Source organism: Sceloporus undulatus, chromosome 4, assembly GCF_019175285.1.
Source record: "Sceloporus undulatus isolate JIND9_A2432 ecotype Alabama chromosome 4, SceUnd_v1.1, whole genome shotgun sequence".
Classification (NCBI taxonomy): Eukaryota; Metazoa; Chordata; class Lepidosauria; order Squamata; family Phrynosomatidae; genus Sceloporus; species Sceloporus undulatus.
In genome coordinates, this window is record NC_056525.1 from 42,198,558 (window position 1) to 42,222,132 (window position 23,575).

Sequence of the window (23,575 nt, forward strand, 5' to 3'; positions counted from 1 at the left end):
TCCAGCAGGAATTCCAAAATTCTTCCATTTTGAGCCTCACTAAAAAGCAGCATGGATTTATATTAGTGTTTTGAGCTTTTATTTAGTCCTATCCTACATTTGCTGTAAAAGTCCAGGAGGAATTCCAAAATGCCCCGATGTGAGCATCAAGAAGCAGCATGAATTTATAGTATTGTTTTGAGCTTTCATTTGATCACTTCCCACATTTGTCTTGAACTGAGGAATTTCAAAATGTCCTCCATTTGAGCATCACTTAAGCAGCCGCATGACTTTATTTGTAGGAATTTAGATATATTAGTGTTTTGAGCTTTTTGGAGCATCACCAAGAAGCACCATGTATTTATATTAGTGTTTTCAACTTTTATTTGGTTATGGCCTACATTTGTCTTGAATGTCCAGGGGGGATTTCAAAAAGTCTTCCATTTTGAGCATCACTAAGAAGCATGAATTTAGTGTTTTCAGCTTTTTATTTTGGTCATGTCCTACATTCGTCTTAAATCAATGTCCAGGAGGGATTCCAAAATGTCCTCCATTTTGAGCATCACTAAGTAGCATCAATTGTTTTGAGCTTTTCTTTGGCCATGTCCTACATTTGACTTGATTGTCCTACATTCCAACCTGTCCAGGAGAGATTTCAAAAAGCCCTCCATTTTGAGCAGTACTACAAAGTATGAATTGAGTGTTTTGAGCTTTTATTTGATTATGTCCTACATTTTTCTTGACTGTCCAGGAGGGATTTCAAAAAAAAAGTCCTCCATTTTGACCAAGACTAAGAAGCATGAATTGAGTGTTTTGAGCTTTTTGTTTTAGTCATGGCCAACGTGTATCTTGACTGTCCAGAAGGAATTTCATTTGAGCAGGACTAAAAAGCGTGAACTGTTTTGAGCTTTTTATTTTGGTCATAGCCTAAATCCACCATTTTGAGCAGGACTAAGAAGCAGGAATACAGCGTTCTGACTTGAGCTTTTTTACTTTGGCCACGCCCTCCACTTCGAGGCGCCTGCCCTGGGCCCTCCTTTGAGGCTAGGCCTGCTGGTCACCATGGATACCAACTGCTCCTGAGGGAGTTGCTGCGCCAAAGAGGCCCCGCCCCCCCAAAGGCGGTTTGCGCAGCCGCAGTGGGGGCCGGGCGAGGGCCTCACCAACCCTTTCTTTCCCAGTCAGCACTCCCGCGGGCGGGGCCGGGGCCGGCGACGCTGATTGGTGCGCGGCGGGGAGAAGGGGCGGGACCCGGAAGAGGGGAGGGGGCGTGGCAGGGCGGATGGCTGCGCGCGGAAGGCCGTTGGGGAGGCCTAGCTGCCTTTTAGATGCGGCGCTCAGGCTCCCTACTGGGCTGGCTCTGGCTGTGGGTGCTGCATCTTCCCGGGCAGTTGCCCCCTGGGGCTGGGAAGGAGGTCGACGTCGCCCATTACAGGTGAGGGGCCTACCTTCATCTGTTTAAACCAGTGATCTCCAAGCCTGTGCTCCCCCGGGTCTTTGGACTTCAACTCCCAGAGTTCCTGGACTATTGGCCAGCATTGCAGGAATTATGGGAGTTGAAGTCCAAAGTATCTGGAGGAGCAAAGGCTTGGGGATCACTGAGGACGGGAAAATGAAATGAATAGATATAGGATGGGGAACACCTGGCTGAATGAAACTACTGCGAAAGGGATCTAGGAGTCCAAGTAGACCATAAGTTGAACATGAGTCAACAGTGTGATGCGGCAGCTAAAAAGGCCAATGCTATTTTAGGCTGCATCAATAGAAGTATAGTGTCTAGATCAAGGGAAGTAATAGTGCCACTGTATTCTGCTCTGGTCAGGCCCCACCTGGAATATTGTGTCCAGTTCTGGGCACCACAATTCAAAAAGGACATTGAGAAACTGGAATGTGTCCAAAGGAGGGTGACTAAAATGGTGAAGGATCTAGAAGTCATGTCCTATGAGGAGAGACTTAGGGAGCTGGGGATGTTTAGCCTGGAGAAGAGAAGGTTCAGGAGTGTTATGATAGCCCTGTTTAAATACTTGAAGGGATGTCATATTGAGGAAGGAGCTAACTTGTTTTCTGCTGCTCCAGAGAACAGGACCCAGAACAATGGATGCAAGCTCCAGGAAAAGAGATTCCACCTAAACATTAGGAAGAACTTCCTGACAATCAGGGCTATTCGACAGTGGAACAAACTCCCTTGGAGTATAGTGGAGTCTCCTTCCTTGGAAGTCTTTAAACAGAGGCTGGATGGCCATCTGTCATTGGGGATGCTTTGATTGAGAGTTCCTGCATGGCAGATTGGGATTGGACTGGATGGCCCTTGCGGTCTCTTCCAACTCTACAGTTTTATGATTCTAAGTGTCCAGAGGAAGGCGACCAAAATAGTGGAAGGTCTGGAAGTCATGTCCTATGAGGAGAGACTTAGGGAGCTGGGTATGTTTAGCCTGGAGAAGATCAAGGCTGCTGAAATAATCCGCTTTGATGCCGCTTTAACTTGCTATGGCTTCATGGAATTCTGGAAATTGTAGTTTGTTGCAGCACCAGAGTTACGACATCAGGCCACACTTTCCCTCTGACAGAAGGCTAAATATCCCACAAAATGTGCAAACCCCAGGACTCCATCATACTGAGCCATGGCAGTTAAAGTGGTGTCAAACTGCGTCAATTCTGCAGTGTAGATGCAGCCTTGGTCTGTTCCTGGGCTTTCTACTCCACCACATGCACCTGAGGAAGCAGGCTCAAGTGTATGAAAGCTCATAATACCAGCTTCTTTCTTTCAGTTAGTCTCAACAGTGCTAGAAGATGGCTTTGCAGACTGATTTTCCAGACTAACACGGCTATGGCTTTGAATTTGATCCCAGTTGCATTTGTTTAATAATTGGTTTGGCCAGAGTTCAACAGGGGAAGTTTTTGCTTCCTCCCATCTCTCTCTCCCACTGTGGGTAACTTGAACCTGCAAGACATTTGCCTGCCATGAAGCATGTCAAGGAAAGGTGGGAGCAGAAGGAAACATGAGGGTGAAGGTTGAAGATCCTTTCGTTGTTTGTTGGCAGGAGCATTCCTTTTATCTCCAGCTCAAAGATATAGCCATGTTAGTCTGGAAAATCAGTATGCAAAGGGATCTTGTAGCACCTTTGAGACTAAGTAAAATCCAGAAATCGGTAATGTGAGCTTTCGTAGACTTGAGCTTACTTTCGGATGCATCTGAAAGGAAGAAAGTAGGCTTAAGTCTGCTACCAACTTCTCTCTTTCAGTTAGTCACAGTGGCACAAGATCCCTTTGCCATACCTTTATCTGCAGGTTATTTAATGCACAGATCTCTGCCTGACTGAGGGTGAAATTGAAATAAAAAGCCCAGGCATGAGGAGTAGTAATTATACTTTTTCCACTTGGCTGAATGGCAGAGATCAAAAACGTCAGGGTCTAAGATGGACAGGAGTAAAACGGTGGATTCTTGATGATTACTTCTCCAGAGGGTCTTGACATATGATTCCCCCTCCTGTTCAAAAATTATATTAAGCAGTCCCTCATGTTGAAAAGCAAAGAACTGCTGCAATATGAATTCTAAGGGGCTCAACAGACAGCCCCTAATGGGCAGCTCCATGCTGCCCCTTTCCTTGCCGGATCGGGGCCACAGCAACTGAGCGCTGCAGACCCGATCTGGCCTTTCCGCCATGGAAAGGGCACCCTAGCCGCCACCGCAGTGACTTTTCAGTGCTCCTTTGGCACAGCATGTTTAAATGCTGCACCAACGGAGTGCCGTGACGCCCCCCCCCCCATCGTACAGTTGGGCACATGGCATGATGCCAGCATGGGGGTAACCGGCGTACATACGCCATGCCCCCACGCTGTCCCCATGTCAGTGTATAACACTGGTCTGTAGGCTCTAAGTGTCCATTTCAGTGCTACAGTTGGCCCTTCTTATACACGGATTCAAGCATACCCGGTTTGAAAATGTTCCAAAAAAGGTATAAATTTCAAATATCAAACCTTGATTTTCCATTTTTTATAAGGGACACCATTTTGCTATGTCATTATATTTCATGAGACTTGAGCATACACAGATTTTGTTATACATGGGGATCTTGGAACCAAACCCCAGCATATAACAAGGGTCCACTGTATAACTGTTGCATAAGGGCTGCCTGAAAATAATTCCAAGTAGTGGCATTGCTGTTTTTTAAAGAATGCATAGTAAAGATTTCAATCAACTAATTTGTTTAGTTCCTAAATGTTTGGCTCCAGTAAATACTGTTGCCCCCAGCTCCTTGATCATACACCAGTTGTTACTGTTGCTGGGGCATTCCAGATTATTGGTACTGAAGATTTTTTTTTAAAGGGCCTTCATATATAGTGGGAGAGGGAGAAAGAAGCCTAATACAGTTTTTCCCCCCTCTAGATGCCTTGGGGACAGGGTGATGGAATATGAGCTGTAGGCCATGGCCCATGTCCAAAGTTATACATTTTGAAGGATGCTAAAGAACATGTTGTTAATGCTACCCAGTTTCCCCCAAAATAAGACATACCCATAAAATAAGTCGTAGCAGGATTTCTAAACATTTGTGCAGTATAAGCCATACCCCGAAAATAAGACATAGTGATAGGCCCAGCGCGGAACAGAAGGGAGTGGGAAGGGAGTGGGAAGATTGGGGCCAATGGTTCTAAAGAAAATGGAACCACAAGAAATTCAGGATGGAATTCCGGGTTTGGAGAGTTATGACAGTGTTTCAGAAGAAGGCGACATAACTATATTTGAATAAATGTAGATTGTTGTACCATACTTAATAAAAACAAGACATCCCCTGAAAATAAGCCATAGTGTGTCTTATTGAGGAAAAATAAATATAAGACAGTATCTTATTTTAAGGGAAGCACAGTAGTATGTGAAAAGTTAACAACAGAAACGAACTCCATTTGTTTTATATGAATTGCTTTTCAGCAATATTTCTGATATATCTTTCCCTCCCTTAGAGAACGAGTCAAGTCGATGTTTTATCATGCTTATGATAACTACCTAGAAAATGCCTTCCCGTATGATGAACTGCGACCACTGACATGTGATGGCCAGGACACTTGGGGAAGGTACTGGGAAGAATGAATGTTCTCTCTCTTTTTTTTTAAAGTGGTTACCCATTTCTTGCAGAACTTTACAATCTGCTGGCAGGCACCGAGTTTGTGGCAGAGATAAAATATTTCTGTCTCTACTCAGATAGCTGAGAGAAAGTAATTCTTTCTGTACAAACCTGGCCATGTTGGCTGTTGATTATCAGAACTATAGTTCAACACAAGGGAATGTAGTCAGCATAGTCCATGTGAGGAATGTTGTGAATTGCGTTCAACCACATCTGGAAGATTTCATGATTGCCACCTCAATCAGCATTGAGTTGCACTGAAAATACAATAGCTGAATGCAGAAGCTTACAGGATGCTGACAGCATGTGCTAGTGTGACATCAACTTTATTTGTTTATTTTTAAAGGCATTTTAACTCTGCCTTTTTAAGCAGATGTTCAATGAAGCTATTTCTTTCTGTTATGTAGTAAACTTGTAATTTTTTGTTTGTAATTTCTATCCATAGTACTGTAGACTTCTGATAGTTTCATCATCTGTGGCAATTTCCTACCTGCCTAACATTTGTAGGAAAACATTATTTTATGTGGAGGCTCTCAGACCTGGCTCCAAACATATGTCTGATTAGCTTTTTTCCTGACTTGGTGGGAGACAGAGGGGGAAAGGAAGTCCTTTGGTTCAGTGTCAGAGTATACACATCTCCGTGTCTTTTTCAATTGATGCCACTTTCTTTAAGAGGCATTGCTTTATTTTTGTCATTTGTTCTTTTTCAGTTTTTCTCTTACACTGATTGATGCACTGGATACCCTACTAGTAAGTAAGATGCATACTTTCAGTATCAGCTTTTTAACCTACATTTCTTATGTGTTGCCTATTTGTCAAGTATGCCCTATGGTTACAGAAAATGATTTCTGTTTTTCAAACTTGCTATTTCAATTTCTCTGTTTGTGAGAGATTAAGTAAAATTGCCATTCTTGTAGCTTCAACATTATCAGTTTTTGCACAAGCCAGTGTGGTGTAGTGGTTTGAGTGTTGGACTAGGACACTGGGAGACCAGAGTTCAAATCCCTACTCAGCCATGGAAACTAGCTGAATGAACTTGGATAAATTACATTCTCTCAGCCTCAAAGGAAGACAAGGGCAACCCCCCTCTGAACAAGTTTTCCCAAGAAAACTCCATAATATGTTCGCCTTAGAGTAGCCATAAGTCTTAACCTGAAGACACACAACAGCAACAGACCTGCATGAGAACATTGGAATTGAAATAGAATCATTTCCTTCATGTTTTGGTACTTTCCCTTTCATGACCGGATTGTGCATTTTATGTCAGGTCAAATAAATAAATATAAATAAATATAAAGTTTTATTTATTTATCCCGCACCTTCCTTCGATCAGGGCGGCTTACAGTATAAAATTTCAAACAACATACATACAATAAAATCCAAAATACATCACATATAAAATAATAAAAAAAACACAGGCAAAAAGCCCCAAAGCCCTTCCTCTTGGCCACGAAAGAGGAGGGGAGGCCCACAGGATTTTTAATCGGGGATGCCTGTTGGAACAGGAAGTCTTCAAATCCTTCCTAAATTGGGCCCAGGTGTAGTCGAGCGGAGCTCAGTGGGCAGCGTATTCCAAAGGGCGGGGCAGCAGTGGAAAATGTCCTCCTTGTGGTGGAGGACAATCTAGCCCCAGGCACCTTCAGCTTGCTGCCCAGATGTCCATGAGAGTGCGAGGCGGAATGTACGGGGAGAGGCGTCCTTTAGGTAACCTGGACCCAAGCCATTTGGGCTTTATAGGTAATAACCACGCCTTATATGGGCCGGAAGCAGATAGGCAACCAATGGAGATCTTTCAATCCCGGTGTATATGGCTGGTCCTGGGAGCACCAGTGACCAGCCGGGCTGCCATGTTCTGACCATTTGAAGCTTCCGAGTTTGATATAAGGGTTGCCCCATGTAGAGTAGTTACATGAAAATCCAATCTCGAGGTTACCCGAGCATGTACAACAGTTTCTAGGTCCCTCTGGTGCTTGCAGTTCAAGTGAGGAGTAGATTGCTCCTATGTCCTTTTCTTTCTTTCTTTTTTTAAGATATCTGGGATAGATCTTCTTTTACATTGTAGATGTTTGCTGTACTATGAACCATCATCTGTGAATTCAATTTTTTAAAATTTATTTCTAGATTTTAGGTAATATCTCTGATTCCAGAGAGTTGTCAGTGTGCTGCAGGAGGGCGTTGAACTTTGATATTGATGTAAACGCTTCTGTCTTTGAACAAATTCAGAGGTGAGCCAAACTCTAAAACGGGATGGAGAAACATGTGGCCCCCTTCTATCAGGCTTTGCCTAGAATGGTTAGGCACAATGGAGGTAAATCCAACAGCATCTGGAGAGCTACAAGTTCCCCATCCCTTCAGATCATTGTATTATTAGTATGGGTGGGCGATCTGTGATCAAAATTTTCTTTTTGGGGGATATAGCTGCAACCATAATGTATTTTGCTCTTTGGGACATTTCTCTCCTTTTGAAATGTGGGACATATAAGGGACAAACCATAACTTTACAGCGGCCAGAGCCATAAACATTAGCAAAGCACTCAAAAGGAATTAAAAACTTGGGCTCACTGTACAAAAAAAACCAACTTCTCCCCATCAGTTCTAACTGGATATTAAAGAAAACTGTATCCATTTACTAGAAGGAGGGGTTGCTATTGCCATATAGCCTGGTTCCTAAGAGATGGATCCTGCATATAAACATACCTCTCTCAGTTCAAAAGGATCTCGCTGTGCTACTCTGTTTTCTAAGGCAATCATGTTAGGTATTTTCTGCCAATAGTTAGTCCTACCTGCGGTAAGGATTGTAAAACACACGTTTTCACCTCATAATTGCCACTGGTTTGTCTAGTTTGATTAAAGGTAGAGTCCTCATGCTATCAGAAGATGGGAGGCTTGAGAGCTAGAACTGCAGCATTGGAGTAATAGCCCTAAATGTGGGTGGTTAAAAAAGGAGAAGAACTTAGCATTCTTTTGTGTGAGGGAGATAACATGAAAAAACCCTTACTGGTTGTAACTACACCGTTGTTAGAGTTCTGTACAAATAAAGCTAATGGAATTTCCTTGCTGAGCAGTAAAGTATCTCAATAACTTATGCAAGGATGAAAATCTTGCCTTCATACTTAGCTTTTATGCTCCCTGGAAGCACCTAGCTGGCAGAAATAGGAAGTTGGAATAAGATTAACTTTTGGTCAAATCCAGCAAAGCTGATGTTATGTTCTTGGGATTATGCCTGTGCATGTTTTTTGGTTGTGGATTTTCTGTATTCATCTGTTAATCCACGTAGTTTTCCTTCTCCATCCCAGTGACTTTGAAATATCTTGGGTCACAGTTCTCATCAGACCAAGCCAGATGGCCAATAATCAGGGATGGTGGGGGTTGTAGTCCAAAACACCTGTTGGAAAAGGCTTCTGTTTTAATTGATATTTAATGGCTTAAATAATCTATTCCTTGCAGTGACTGAGAGAAACATTAAAATTTATTTTGTTGTCCTGGAGAAAGCTGAATGGAATGACTGGCTCTTCTGTAGTCTTTGAAAAGAAAGTGTTGTGTGTTTACACACTTGACAATACTACTATGATTCTAAATTAGCACTGTCTGCCTTTTGCAGTGGTTGGTGGCCTCCTGTCTGCGCATTTGTTGTCTAAGAAAGCTGGTGTTGAAGTGGAAGCCGGATGGCCATGCTCTGGTCCCCTCTTGGAATGGCAGGGTGTAGCACGAAAAACTTTTACCAGGTGAGTGGCCTTAAAGAAACTGAGAACGTATCTCCTCCCTACTTTTGTGGTACGACATTTTAGACTATAATTTGCTTAATTTCTTGGTGTTGTATAAATATTTCCATTCAGTTCACTGGAAGCAGAGAAAGTTTAGGACTTATGACTAGAATACTTCTGATTGAAGAAATTACCGTATATACTTGTGTGTAAGTCGAAAAATTTAGGCCGAAAAACTGACCCCAGAATCATAGGTTGACTTAGATATGGGTCAATACGGTAATACTGCTCAGAAAGAGGTACCATGTGAGTGTCCCTCCTTTTCAAGAGAAGGAAAGAGCCCGTTGCCTTTGCAAGGCGCACATGTATGTATGCATGTGACCCTCCTTTCTCAAGGAGCAGGAAACAGCCAGTTGCCTTTGCAAGGAGAGTGTATGCATGGGGGGAGTGCCATTTACATCCTTTGTTACATGCCCCAAAGTTGTACCATTGACTTATCCATGGTTCATATCAAAATCCAAAATTTTGGCCCCAAAACATTCCCTCGGCTTATACATGAGGTTGAATTGTACACAAGTATATACGGTAATATGGAAATCAATAAGTAACTTTATCACCCTTTATAAACATGTATACAAAAGAAATTAAAACATTAGTTAAACTCATGGCATTGTGGAGGGTAACATCATGGTTCTAGTGTGATCTAGAGGTGAAATTAATGCCATTTTGACAGGGGTAAAGACACTGTGCTCAGTGATGTATTTGTCAGTTTATACTCATCTGACACTTGAACTGAAACAGAGCACGTAGGGGGCTTTACTGCAGGGGCATGATACGTCTCCATCTGTTGGAATGCAACTTCCATCAGCTGGAGTCAGTATAGCTGACACTGAAGGATGAGGGGAGCAACAGTCCAACAGAACATGGAATAACACACATTCCATATTCCTCCTTTATTGTGGTGATCCTCTTGGTTTGTGGTTACTAAGGGTCAAAGAAGACTGGCAGCTTGGAGCAGCCTCTGGCTGCTCCAGCCCCAGTCGGCCCCTGATCAGCACAGGGCCATGGCAATCAGATGCTGCGGTACCGGAACCAGCCACTACCACAGCCCTGAATGGGTCATCAGCAAGAAGCACTTTTCAGCACTCCATTTTTGGCCAGTTTCAGGCCACCTTAGGCAGCTACAGAAATGTTTCCAGCTGCTCCGGGGGCATTCGTCATCTGCACGCTCCACCCCCAAGTGGTTGGAAGCCACTCTTTCCTGCCTGTCTGTTTCAGGTTTATGACTCCTGTTTTCTGCTGCCATTAGGCTGGTGTGTTCATACCAGTCAGTAGACATGGACTGAACAGATGTGTTCTTCACTGTTCAATTTTAGTCTTTTTCTGGAAAGTTTCCAGAAGAACCATAAGAGATCTAGAAAATCTGTTGGTTGCTAAAGTCCATTGAATTAGATCTTGCAATATATTGGATATTTTTGTGGATTGTGTAACAATTACATGTGGGTAAGTAGCTTGCTAGTTTTATTACATACAGAGCTATGCACCACAGTGACCAGACAGGTGGCTGTTTGCTAACCCAAATGTCTCAATGTGTTAAATAATGCAAAATCTCCGCAGTAATTGCATTCAGTTGTTTGCCAAGTATTTAGATTGTGTCACTTGGTTGCATGATTTCATGTGAAACTGAAAGCAAAAGGTGAAACATACATAAGAATAAAAAATAAGAAAAAGGAGTCCTGTTGCACCTGGCGTAGTGGTTTGAGTATTGGACTATGACTGGAGGCCAGGGTTGATTCCCAGCTCAGCCATGAAACCCACTGGGTAACCATGGGCAAGTCACGCTCTTTCAGCCTCAGGGGAAGGTGATGACATACTCCTCTGAACAAATCTTGCCAAGAAGGCCCCCTGATAGGTTCATCTTGAGGTCAGCGTAAGTCGGAAATGACTTGAAGGCATGCAACGACAACAGCATTGTACCTTTAAGTAATCTTTGTGCAGATTATGACTTTCATGCATCTGAAGAAATAAACTGTAAACCATGAAAGCATAGCCTGAAATAAATTATTAGTCTTAAAGGTGCCAGAAGAGTCCTTTTCCTTCCTTTCTTAATAGTGAAGCACACAGACAAGGTTCTCTTTGAAAGCTGGTATTTGATAAGAGTTACAGAGGTTGCACAATTGCCTGTTCAATAATCCCTGGGGGAATTCATCATCTAAACTATATTATCATCATCATCATCATCATGCAGTCTGGGCAGCAGCTACTGAAGGTGCCTGGGGCTAGGTTAGTCTCCACGTTTTCCATAGCTGCCCCAGCCCTTTGGAATGCGCTGCCCACAGAGCTCCGCTCGTCTACCACCCTGGCCCAATTTAGGAAGGATCTTAAAACCTTCCTATTCCAACAGGCATTCCCCGAATAAAAATCCTGTGGGCCTCCCTCCTCTTCCGTGGCCAAGAGGCTGGGCTATGGGGCTTTTTGCCTGTTTGTTTTGATTTTATTGTTGTGAATTTTTAATCTGTTTGTATATTGTGTTTTAATTTTATGTAAGCCGCCCTGATCGTAGGAAGGGCGGCATATAAATAAAATTTTTATTATTTATTTATTTATTTATGCTTTATTTATATAGCGCTGCAGATTTCATATTGTCTGCATTAGCTCACTAACCTTATTTCCTGTTTCATCTCATGGGGATCAGCATGGTTCAGTCTCTTTGTGGCTTTTGAGTGTCAGGAACACTGAATCTGGGTAGTTTACATCCTCTCCTGGAATTCTTACCTTAAGACTTCATATTGTATCACAATGATTCCTTCATAGTGCTCAATTTTTATTTCTAGCTCTGTTCTTATTTGGACTGCTTCAAGCCTCAGTCTCTCCAGAATCATTTTAGGAAGCTGGCCATTTTTTTCTCCAAGATTTAAGTAGTAACTGGGAGATTGAATTCAGACTCAGGCTGCATCCACACTGTAGAAATAATCCAGTCTGAGACCACTTTAACTGCCATGGCTCAGTGCTATGGATCCTGGAAATTGTAGTGTGTTGTGGCACCAGAGCTCTCCGACAGAGAAGACTAAATGTCTCAGAAAACAACAGTTCCCAGAATTGCATAGCATTGAGGTATGACAGTTAAAAATGGTGTCAAACTGATATTTTTTTTCTGCAGTGTGGGTGCAGCCTCAGTTGTACTTAAGAGAAAATTGATTGAAATCAACTTGGCTGAAGTTCATCATATTGTGTGTCTTAGCTTTGGAAATACACTGTTTTGGACTATAATTCCCATGATCCCCCAACCAGTATGGCTATTGGCCATACAAGGTTGGAAATTTTCGGCACTATAGTCCAAAAAATATTATTTTAAAATACATGCCATTGGGCAGACTAAATGTTTATATTCTCATTTAGTGGTGAAATATAGGACACTTGGGGAGGGCATATACTGCGTCCTTTCTAATAATGAGGCAATGAAGCTGGAGTTCTTAAATAAGGAACTGGCAATAAAGGAAGGTATAGAAATAATTTATTGACCATTATAAGTCGTGTCACTGTTGCTCTGGGAAAATGCAAAAGCACCAATTGGCCAAATAATGCAGAAATCATTATGCCATTGTTTATTAGATGCATTTTTATATATTAAAAAGTCAAAATATTTTAAAAGCATTAAAACACACCAAGTTTAAAATAATTTCAAAATGCATATCCATGATATTCAGCTCTAATAAGGCCAAGAAGGTGCTTATTTTAATCCTTTATTGCAATGCCCTGCAGTTTTCAAGAACTTCTGTGCAGCCTGGAAGGCAGGAAACATCCTTACATATTTTTATTGGATGAAGGCTGAAATTCTCAGGATGTCCTTTTTGATGTCAGAAAACAGATTGGACTGTTGTGTGCCAAATCTGTGAATGTGTGGAATACACACCTCTTTAATAGCAGCTAATATTTATTGAATAATGCTTTATGTTTTAATTTTAAACCATTAATAGTACAACATCCATAATTCTTCCATAGGATGCAGAGCTGCCTTTGATAATATCTTTTCCAGCCCTAAGGTCCTGTGTACTGGGGTTTGCAACTTAATGTGTGGGGACTAATTTTTTTTAATATCTGGGCCATTTTCTGCTCTCCATGGGCCACTCAGGCTACTATAAAACCTCTCCCAAAAATTGGTGGGTGGGGAACAAATGCAGATGTGGCCAGAGAAACACTTTCAATTTTTAAAAGCTGACCTTTTGGTGTTGATCTGTGTGGAAGGTGGGTTAAGTAGGCAACCTATTTAAAAAAGAACTGTTATACTAAAAAAGAGTATAATCTGGGGGTATCTGGCATCACAAAAACAGTCTTAGGAGCTACATACTGCCAAAAAACCACATTTTGTTCACTCCTAATATATGCCTTTCTTTTGAAGCCTTCCAGACACCAACTGGAATGCCATATGGGACAGTGAACTTACTACATGGAGTAAACCCTGGAGAGACACCAATTACTTGTACTGCTGGTGTCGGTACATTTATACTGGAATTTGCGTCATTAAGTCATCTCACAGGTGACCCAATATTTGAACATGTTGCCAGAAAAGCTCTTAAGACCCTTTGGAAAAACCGGTCAGATATTGGCTTGGTGAGTAGAAAAATTCCTATCACACTTGTTGCTGCCATCGAATCAACTCTGACTTATGGCAACCCCATAAATGAAAATCACCCTATCATCAATAGCCCTATTCAGTTCTTACAGACTCAGAGCTGTGGCTTCCTTGATTAAGGCCAAAAAGACACTGCAGAATTAATCTGGTTTGAGACCGCTTTAATTGCTCTGGCTCAGTGCTAGGGAATCATGAGAATTGTATTTGACTGTGACACCACAGCTCTCTGACAGACAAGGCTAAATGTCTCATGAAACTACAGTTCCCAGAATTCCCTAGCACTGAGTCAGGGCAGTTAAAGTTGCCTCAAACTGAATTATTTCTGCAATGTGTTTTGGACCTAAGTCTATCCATCTGTAATGGGGTCTTCCTCTTTTCCTACTGAAATCCTAACTTTGGTATTAAATGATATATCTTTACACTTCAGAATCTTTTCCAGTTCTTTTATAGCTGCCCTTCCATGTCCTAATCTTTTTCTAACTTCTTGACTGCAATCTCCATTCTAATGCCAGCCAAGGTATGGAAAATCTTTCACTGTTTCAGTGCCTTCATCTATTTTAAAGTTATGTAAATGTAACCTTACATACTTTGATATAAATCATCTGGGATCATTATCTGTGGTTTGTTTTTATAATGTTCAGTGATAAAACTGCCTTTGCACTTTCTTTTTTTACTTTCTTCAGTACTGTATATACTCATGTATAAGTCTAGAAATTTAGGTTAAAAAATTGACTCAAAAAACCTGAGTCGACTTATCCACGGGTCAATATAAGTACTGTACTTTAAATCATATATACACTTGTTCCTTCATATTCACTAGGGTTAGGTGCACAAGACCCCCGTGAATATGGGAAAACCGCAAATAGCAAAAACACCAAGAGATCACCTCTCTGGGAATCTATAGGTCCTCCAGTGCAACTCTGTTGTGAACATCCAACAGACACTGACCATAAAACTGCACTGGAGGAGCTACAGATGCCTAGTAGAGTATTCTCTCTAGGAATCTCTAGGTCTTTCAGTGCAACTTTTCATTAAAATTGACCATATAATTGCACTGGAGGACCTAGATATTCCTAGGGAGAACACATTAATCAAATCCACACATATCAAAGCTGCAAATATGGAGGGATGAGCGTATACATTAAACCATTCCCTGATGAAAGACAAAAGTTTAATATGCCCTGGAAGTACTGATACCTTTCTACTCTTTCCTCCATCCAGCCTTTAGTATGAGCACAAGTAATTATGACTGCTGGAATTTTGTAAGTTTGTTGGCATTGTTTTCCTTTGCTTTATCATTTACATCCTTCATTACATGCCTCTAAGTTTTACCCTCAACTTATCTATGGGTCATATCAAAAGCCATAAAGTATGGTGTCATCTGCATATCTTAAGTTGTTAATATTCCTTCCTCCAATTTTCATGCCTCCTTCCTCTAGTCCTGCTTTAAATATGATATGTTGAGCATTCAAGTTAAACAGATAGGACAATAAGATGCAACTTTGCCTGTCCCCTTGCCAATTGGAAACTATTCTGTTTCTCCATAGTGTGACCTGATTATACGTTAAGCACCAGGATAATCAAATGTTGAGACACACCCATTTCCATAGTTTTTCATGTTCTACACAATCGAAGGCTTTGCTATAATTTGATAATTCTTCAGAAATTCTTTGGTATGTTCCATTATCCAACATATATTTGCAGTATAAGTCCTTATGCCTTTTCTGAAACCAGCTTGGACATCTAGCATTTCTTGCTTCATGTATGGCAGAAGTCTTTGTAGAATTTTCAGCATCACTTTGCTTGCATGGGAAATTAATGCACTGGTCTTGTGATTACTACAAATCTCTGGTGTCCCCTTTCTTGGGGACTGGTATATATATTGAGCATTTTCAATATGTGGGCCATTCTTTTATTTTTCTTATTTGTTGACATATTTTAGTTTGAATGTGAGTGGATTCTTTCTCTGTAGCTAGAAGCTGCTCTGTTGTATGCCTTCTGTTCCTGGTGATTTATTTCTCCCAAGTGCCCTAAGTGTAGCTTCCATTTCACTTTCTAAAATTGTAGGTTCCTCTTCAAATGGTTCTTCTCTGAATAAATCTGTCATTCTTTCGTCTCTTATATTCTTCTTCTGTGTATTGTTTCCATCAATATATTCCTCAGCTGATGGTAGAGCAACACCACTCTTGGTTTAAATTTCCCTTTGATTTCTCAGATCTTGTGGTAGAGGTCTCTTGCTCTTCATTTTCTCCTTCTATATCTCTCAATTAGTTATGTAATTCTCTTTGTCCCTGCACACAACAGTTGTATTCAGGGTTCTATCTTTTTGCATTCCTCCCTGACAGTGTTCCCGGAAATACATTCTATTTCTTGTTTCACTATGTCTAGTTTCCCGATTAATGCTTTTCTCATGCTTCTCTTATTTTCCATATTCCTGTAATACGTGTTGTACAGCTTCAGACTTTCCTTTCACCTCTGAATGTCAACAGCTGAATGTCCTTTCAGCTAGAGTGCAGTTGCATCATTAACCTTAGTGCTAAGTCATAGTTATTGTCTACTATGCCCCAGTAACGTATTGAGCTCACACTTTTGGTTCTCATTTTATAATGCAATCTGTATTAAAAACTGTACCTAAGAATACTGTTAAAATGTATTTATTTTGTTTTTAACGTTTCTGATCCTTCTTTCATTCCAGGACAGTGTAGAACACTAAAAATACAATATGAAAGACAAAACACTTCCTTCATATAATTTAGCTGGGAGGTAACAACACCATAAAATTGCAGACAGAGGTGATAAAAACCAACATAAAATGCCTGAATAGGCAGATAGTCTTTGTGTTGAGGAACCATTAATTTTCTGCATTAAGTATAACTGGTCCTGTGCTGGCAAAAACATTTCTGGTTTTTAGTCAAGATACAACCCTTGAGGGCATGTATGGCACAAAATTTGCACTAGAAATGTAAGAGAGGTAGTTTATTTTATTTTTTTTTATTTTGACTATGTGTTTTCCCCCCCCCCCCCCCACACACACACACTACTTATATAAATATGTTTTTGCTGGGTGATATAGAAATGTAGTTATACAAATACTAGTTACAAATTGTGCCATGAAAACATGGACTTTCTTTTCTTTTTCAGGTGGGCAATCATGTTGATGTAGTAACTGCCAAATGGGTAGCCCAAGATGCTGGGATTGGAGCAGGAGTGGATTCTTATTTTGAATATCTTGTTAAAGGAGCCATCCTTTTGCAAGATGAAGAACTCATGTCCATGTTCTTAGGTAAGAAGCACGTATGGTTTACTAGATTCCTACTCAAGAACCTTCTTCAGTATGTTGTCAATGGATATAGGATAAGAACCTACTTGTAGGGCTGCTGTTAAAAACAAAACCTCTGGATCAGGATTAGAGCTGCTTCTTCACTCTCCCATGATTATTTAGGCGGGTTACACACCGCCATTAAAGTACCCGTGGAGCGCGTACTAGGGTTAGGGAGGTGCGGTGCTTCCGTACCTCCCTAACCCTAATACGCGCTCTGCGCGTAAAAAATGACGGCAGCCGTTCCAGACGGCTGCTGCCATGAGGACGTCACGGCCGCGCCGCCTCTATACGGGGCGGCGCGGATGTGACGTCCTCGCTCCACGCCAGGGCGCCTAGTGCGCCCTTAGTGCGGACCAGGAAGGAGCTCCATTTCGGAGCTCCTTCCTGGTTTGCAGCGCCGCTTTGCGTCGCTGGGCGCAGCCTTCAGACGGCTGCACCCAGTGAAGCAAGGGAGAAAGGGGCCAAGCGGCCCCTTTCTCCTCCTCCCTGCCACCGTGGGGTGTCCTTGGGGCTTGAAGCCCCAAGGACACCCCTTTTCAGGCTGCAGGGAAGCAGAGTTTTGCTGCTTCCCCGCAGCCTGAAAAGCGGCAGATTGGGGCCTCAGCGGCTGCCGTTCTGGCAGCTGAGGCCCCGATACACCAGGGAAAGGGGCAGGTACAGACCGCCCCAAATGGGCGGTCTGTAACCCGCCTTAGCCTTGAGATGGTCATAACTAGAAAAGGAGATTTGATTTGCTCTCCTGAGCTGCTTATTCTTATGTTACTTCCTGTTTCTCATTAACTTTAAATTCACAATCATATAGGCATTTTGAAGAACTGATGACAACACACTTGCACAGAGGCTTGGTTAACCTGTCTGCCCTAGCCTCTGGCAAGAAATCATGGATCTGGTTTAGCTTAGAAACATTTTTGTGAGACAAGTAGCCATTTCATTCAGTGCAGTCTGATCTTATTTACTTGCTCATCACGTTTAAGGGGACTCTGGGGCTGAACAGACCATCCCTAAGGGGCGGCCTGCAGCCGCCTCTTTCATTGTCGGATCGGCATTTCCACGGCTCCTTTTTGCGCCGCAGAAAGGGCACCCTAGCCGCAGACTTTCCTTTCACCTCTGAATGTCAACAGCTGAATGTCCTTTCAGCTAGAGTGCAGTTGCATCATTAACCTTAGTGCTAAGTCATAGTTATTGTCTACTATGCCCCAGTAGCGTATTGAGCTCACACTTTTGGTTCTCATTTTATAATGCAGCTTTTATAGCCGCAGCTTTTGACAGTTGTTCAGCACAGCGCATGTAAGCCAAAGACGCGGTGTGACTCTGCCCGCCGTCTGGTCAGGTGGGCAGCATGGGGTGGCGTATGGGTGACCAGCGTGTGGACACCATACCCCTACTCCACCCCAAGGCCGGCTCTTTATGCCCGTCTGTTGAGGCCCGCAGTGAGCTTTTCTATCTGTGTAGCAAATTTCATACCTTTAAAGAAAGTCATTTTCATGTTGCCATTCTTATGATATGTTCAAGTATAACAAGAGAATTGGCTGATACATTTCCCAAAGGGTGACCTCTTGCAGTATCGGTAGCAAGAAGACATACAATTTCGCTCTGAAATTTTACATTTCTTATCTGATCTTTATTACTGGCTTTGACTTGTCCTTTCTACAGACTATAACAGAGCTATAAAGAACTATACAAAATTTGATGATTGGTACCTCTGGGTCCAAATGTACAAAGGGACTGTCTCAATGCCAGTTTTTCAGTCCCTTGAAGCCTACTGGCCTGGATTACAGGTAAGGGATTCTCTTGAACAATCATATTTCAATTGCCTTTCAATTCTAGTTCAGTTAGTTCTGTAAAAAGTGAAAGTAGACACTACGCAAAGTAGAATCTGGATCCAATATTCAGCCTGTATAAATGGAAATTCAAGGAAGCCAATCTCACCATTGACTGTGTGAACCACCATTCCTATTGAGCATCTGGGGAAATTATTCCAGTATTGAAATTAAAGGAGTGATTTCTTAAGCAGAGTAGTTATTGAAATCAGAAGGCTAAAGTCTTCTACAGCCATCCTACCCTGTAATTATTATTTGTAGCTTTTAGTTTTCATGTCAGCTTAGAAGAAAAAAGGTGATGTTAAGTCTGGTGTGGTCAGTTCCTTATTATCTCATTGGTTCGTTTCCCCCATCCCACAGAGCCTCATTGGAGACATAGATAGTGCAATGCGAACATTCCTCAATTATTACACGGTTTGGAAGCAGTTTGGTGGGCTGCCTGAGTTCTACAATATTCCTCAGGGCTATACAGTGGAAAAGCGTGAAGGATACCCACTGAGACCTGGTAAGTATGTACATGACCATATTTGTACAGGCATATGTCACTTAATAAAACATCTGAACAAGAAACTCCTTTTTACAGGCTGAGTCTTGCTTATCCGAAATGCTTGTGACCAGAAAAGTTTGGGTGTTTGGATTTTTTTGGATTTTGGAATATTTGCATATACATAATACCTTGGAGATGGGATCCAAGCTTAAACACAAAATTAATTTGCTTCATATGTTCATTTATGATTCATTCACCTTGTACACATAGCCTGTGTCCAATAGACAATATTTTAAATAATTTTTGTCTTAAAACAAAGTTTGCGTTCATTGAACCATCAGAAAGCAAATGTTTCTAGTTCAGCTATTCATGTGTACAATTTTGGATTTTGCAGTATTTTGGATTTTGGAATTCCAGACAAGGAAGACTCAACCTGTACAAAGTATTTTTATGCCTCCCCAGCCTGCCCTTCTCTTCCTTGTCCTCTGTCTAACTTGAAGGATTTTTAGCAGCATCAGAAATGGGTGGATGGTGAAGGAGGGCTGGAGGAACAGATTTTTGATACTCTGTTACAGCAGTGTGCTTGCAGCAAATACAGTGTGCCCACATTATAGGTGGGTGCTCCATATGCGGCTTCTAGCATATGCTGGAAGCCGCACTGGAAGAACTCCTCTCGCACCACGGAAGAAGTAATGTGATGTGTGCCCCATGGCGTGCCACGTACATGAGCCCCATTATAGTGCACCTGCGTCATACACGGCTTTCAGCGTATGCTGAAAGCCGCACGGGGAAGAAGGGATGCCGCGTCCCATAGGGACTAATAGTGCGTGCATGCCACCACGTGCACAAGCCCCATTCATTTAAATGGGGCTCGAGCATATGCGGAATTTGCTTTACACGGGGGAGTCTGGAATGGATCGCCCGCATAAAGCAAGGGCACACTGTACTTCTAATGGGGCTCAAGCATACATGGTTTTTCCCTTATGCGGGGGGGTGGGGTGGTGGTGTCTGGAACGGATCCCCACATAAGGGAAGGGCGCACTGTAATACAATAAAAATAAACCTGAAAAAGAGCAGGATTCTAGCCAACCTGACTGTAGTCATATATTCCTGCCTACAACAGATAAGGCAAACAGCAGCTGCCTCCAGAATCCCTTACCAAGCATGCATAAATAGCAAAGCAGATAGAAAAGGGGAAAGTAAATAAGCCTGTCTCTCCAACTTCACCCAGCATGTTAAAGAAGCATAGATCTGATGGTTCAATATACACAAACTTTGTTTCATGCGAAAAATTATAGAAATGATGAGGAAAGTAAGGCTAATGAAATAATAAAAAAGTCATCCTTGGAAACTAATCCTATTACAGTCAGCCCTTTATCAGTGCGGTTTCAGTTTATGACATACACATACCTCAGAACATAACAAAAAACATTGGACCTCAAGTCCCATCAGGGGTCAGTGAATGCCAACACACGCCACCATTGATAGCAATGGGGCAAGGGACATGTGGATTCTCCATTCTGACTAGCCCACCAATATGGAGGGCTGATTGTATTTCTATGTCATTTTCATCTCTGGAACCAAATTTTCTGTTATAGCTGTAAAGCCCAGGAACACATCTACTTTGTTAACTGAGGTATACCTGTAATAAGTTTCTCACTTTCTGTATGCAAGATGTAAATACATAAATAGTATTGATGGCTTCCTTCTGGGAGTTCCCCATATTACCTTATGGATTGGCTTGGTTGTAGACATAAGGCAGGCAAACTCCAGAGATCCAAGGACTATTGTTACAGCTCCAACAGCCTCTGAGGGTCACACCACCTCTCCATATGAAACGAGTAATGATAAGAAAGTCACTTCCAGTTTGCAAATTTAAAAAATGTGAAAGAGGACTTTCTGCTAAAACAAAACCCCTTTGACACTACTAGCAGTGATTCTGTTTTAACTTCCATGGCTGCATCCTATGGAATCCTGAGGTTTGTAATTCAGTGAGGTGCTAGAGCTCTCTGGCTGAGAATTTTAAATGCCCCTCTAGACTGCAAATCCCAGGAATCCACTGGATGGAATTATGGTGGTTAAAGTGAAATCATAGTACTGTAAAAAAGTGTAGTTTGAAAGGGCTCTAGATATTTAATGCTCTCAGAGTTTTGGCAGAGGAGTCAAGAAAATCTGAGGTCACAAAAACATCCTTGGAGGTCACAAAAACAGCTGGAAGAGCTGCATAAATCCTTTCTTTGCTGTAAATCAATCCAAATTTCAAAAGCTGTACTTCTATTTCAGATTTCTTCAAAACTCCTTGCTAACTGGAGTGAGTGAGTGAGTGAGTGAGTGAGTGAATGCAGGGTGAGGAAAGCCCAAATAGCCGAGCTGATGAATATGTCTAGAATGGGTGTTATATTTTAATTATATGAAAAAAAGATCAGCTGCATCTTACATAGAATGTGATGCATTCTAAACATAAGAGTGGTATGCTAAAAGATTCCATGTACAGCAGCAGGAGACATTTCCTTTATAATTTCCTGTATTCAGAATTTTAGGAGACTGACCAGGTGTACTGTATATATTGCATCCCTGCCTATGCAAAAAGGTGGTTAAGTGTATTTTTTCTCTGTTTTGGATTTTGCAGAACTAATAGAGAGTGCTATGTATCTCTATCGAGCTACACGGGATCCCACCCTTTTGGAGCTGGGCAGAGATGTTGTAGAGGCAATAGAAAAAATCTGCAAGGTTGAGTGCGGCTTTGCAACAGTTAAGTATTTCTTTTGAACCTTCTAGTAGCGGATTGGCTCTCTCAAGCTTTCTTTACCAGCAGCGTAAACAAAAAAACAAATAAAGAAACCAAAACTCTTTGCTGTCTGAGGCAAAGAACAAAATGGCACCTCCATCTGCACTTAGGAGTCTCCCAAGATCAAGTCAGGACATGTTGTATTACCCACATAGCTCTGTCTTCTAATAGAGGAGAATAGATGGGTTGCTTAAGAGGAATAGCCAGGTAACTGTTTTTGCAGTCCCCTCCCCACCCCTAGCATCCACTACCTGTGATGGCTACTTCTTTCTACTTAATGTTAGGGCCAGTCCTGCCCAGTATCTGTTCAGTCATCTTTCTGTAGCACAAATACATCATTGATTCTTAGTCATAATTCTGAACCAGCAGAATTGAAGCAGAGTCAGTCCCCTAATTCTTGTTTCTTGTGTGTTCTTCCAGTGCAACAGATAGCTTACTTCTGAAATAGTTAAATGTTGAGTTCTGACATGCAATGTAACTACTTCTTCCCTCCCTTTAGATCAAAGACCTGAGAGATCACAGACTAGATAATCGCATGGAATCCTTCTTCCTGGCTGAAACAGTGAAATACCTATATCTGCTGTTTGACCCTGACAACTTCATTCATAACAATGGCTCATCTTTTGACGTCACACTGACACCGTATGGGGAGTGTATTCTTGATGCTGGTGGATACATTTTCAATACTGAAGCCCACCCGATAGACCCTGCTGCCCTGCACTGTTGCAGGAAACAAAAGGAAGAGCAGTGGGAAGTGGAGGATTTAATGCGGGAGTTCTATTCTCTCAAAAGAAGCAAGAAGTTCTCTTTTGCAAGAACCTCTGATCAAAGGGAAGAGGGCAGGCAAAAGCATTCTGCAGATACTTCCTCAGAAAACTGCAAGGGACAAATAAAACAGAAAGAAAAAAGAAGAACAATACTAAGCTGTCCCAGTCAACCCTTCAACTCAAAACTGGCTGTTCTGGGTCAGGTTTTCCTGGACAATACATGATTCCTCTGCTCTGATCCAGAGTTGCTGAATTAATAAACATCTATTTTATTTGCACCTTTCTGCTGCTGTTTCCTTGATAAATAGGAGATACTATTCTTCAAAGCAGGGTAGTTTTTGTTTTGAGGAACATCCACAGTGGAAAGCAGAAGTATTTTGTCAATGAAAGATCAGCTACTGTCTGACACTTCTGTATTGTTTTCAGATTCTACCAGTCCCCTTCACACCTCCATTTTTTACTCCTCCCCCCTTTTCAGAGAGTGTGTTTGCTGTTGAACTAAAGTTGAGCCAAAGAAAAGTACTGTAATCTGATATTAATAACCATGCTGGCCTCATGCAATGAAAAATTTAGAGCCTCTTACTATTAGACTGCTATTAATATTGCAAGAAAGCTTTTGAATTATTCTTTGGGTAAAGATGTTTAGAACAAAGATGAGGGGGAAATGTTACATGTCCATGTTGTGGGTGCCTAGATGAAATTCTGTCAGCTGGATGAGACCAAAACCAGTAATGGGCAGCCTGACTAGCTGATTTGGAAGCCATAGGCTGTTACAATAGTTCTCTAGTTAACAAAGGTATTGGAGGGAGACAGTAAAGTTAACATAAGTGAGTTGCTGGATTAGATTCAGGCAGGCTATTTTGTCAACAGGAGGGCTCTGCCCATTCAGAGGAAGCACCAAGCTAGAGGAAGGTAATGCAGAGATGACCTGTGCAGATCCCTTGAAGGAGCATCC

At 41.8% G+C, this 23,575-nt stretch overlaps 1 protein-coding gene across 1 annotated transcript; it reads left to right on the forward strand.

The window, feature by feature from the left end:
- The first annotated feature begins 1,238 nt into the window (after positions 1-1,238).
- Positions 1,239-22,898, forward strand: LOC121929502 (ER degradation-enhancing alpha-mannosidase-like protein 2). The gene is given in 13 exon segments (XM_042465121.1): positions 1,239-1,414; positions 4,939-5,049; positions 5,810-5,849; positions 7,221-7,324; positions 7,739-7,740; positions 8,701-8,806; positions 8,808-8,824; positions 13,203-13,414; positions 16,578-16,719; positions 18,412-18,536; positions 18,939-19,083; positions 21,695-21,816; positions 22,353-22,898. Coding segments are annotated over 13 exon segments (1,725 nt in total). The 5' UTR covers positions 1,239-1,307; the 3' UTR covers positions 22,845-22,898.
- The last annotated feature ends 677 nt before the right edge of the window (positions 22,899-23,575 follow it).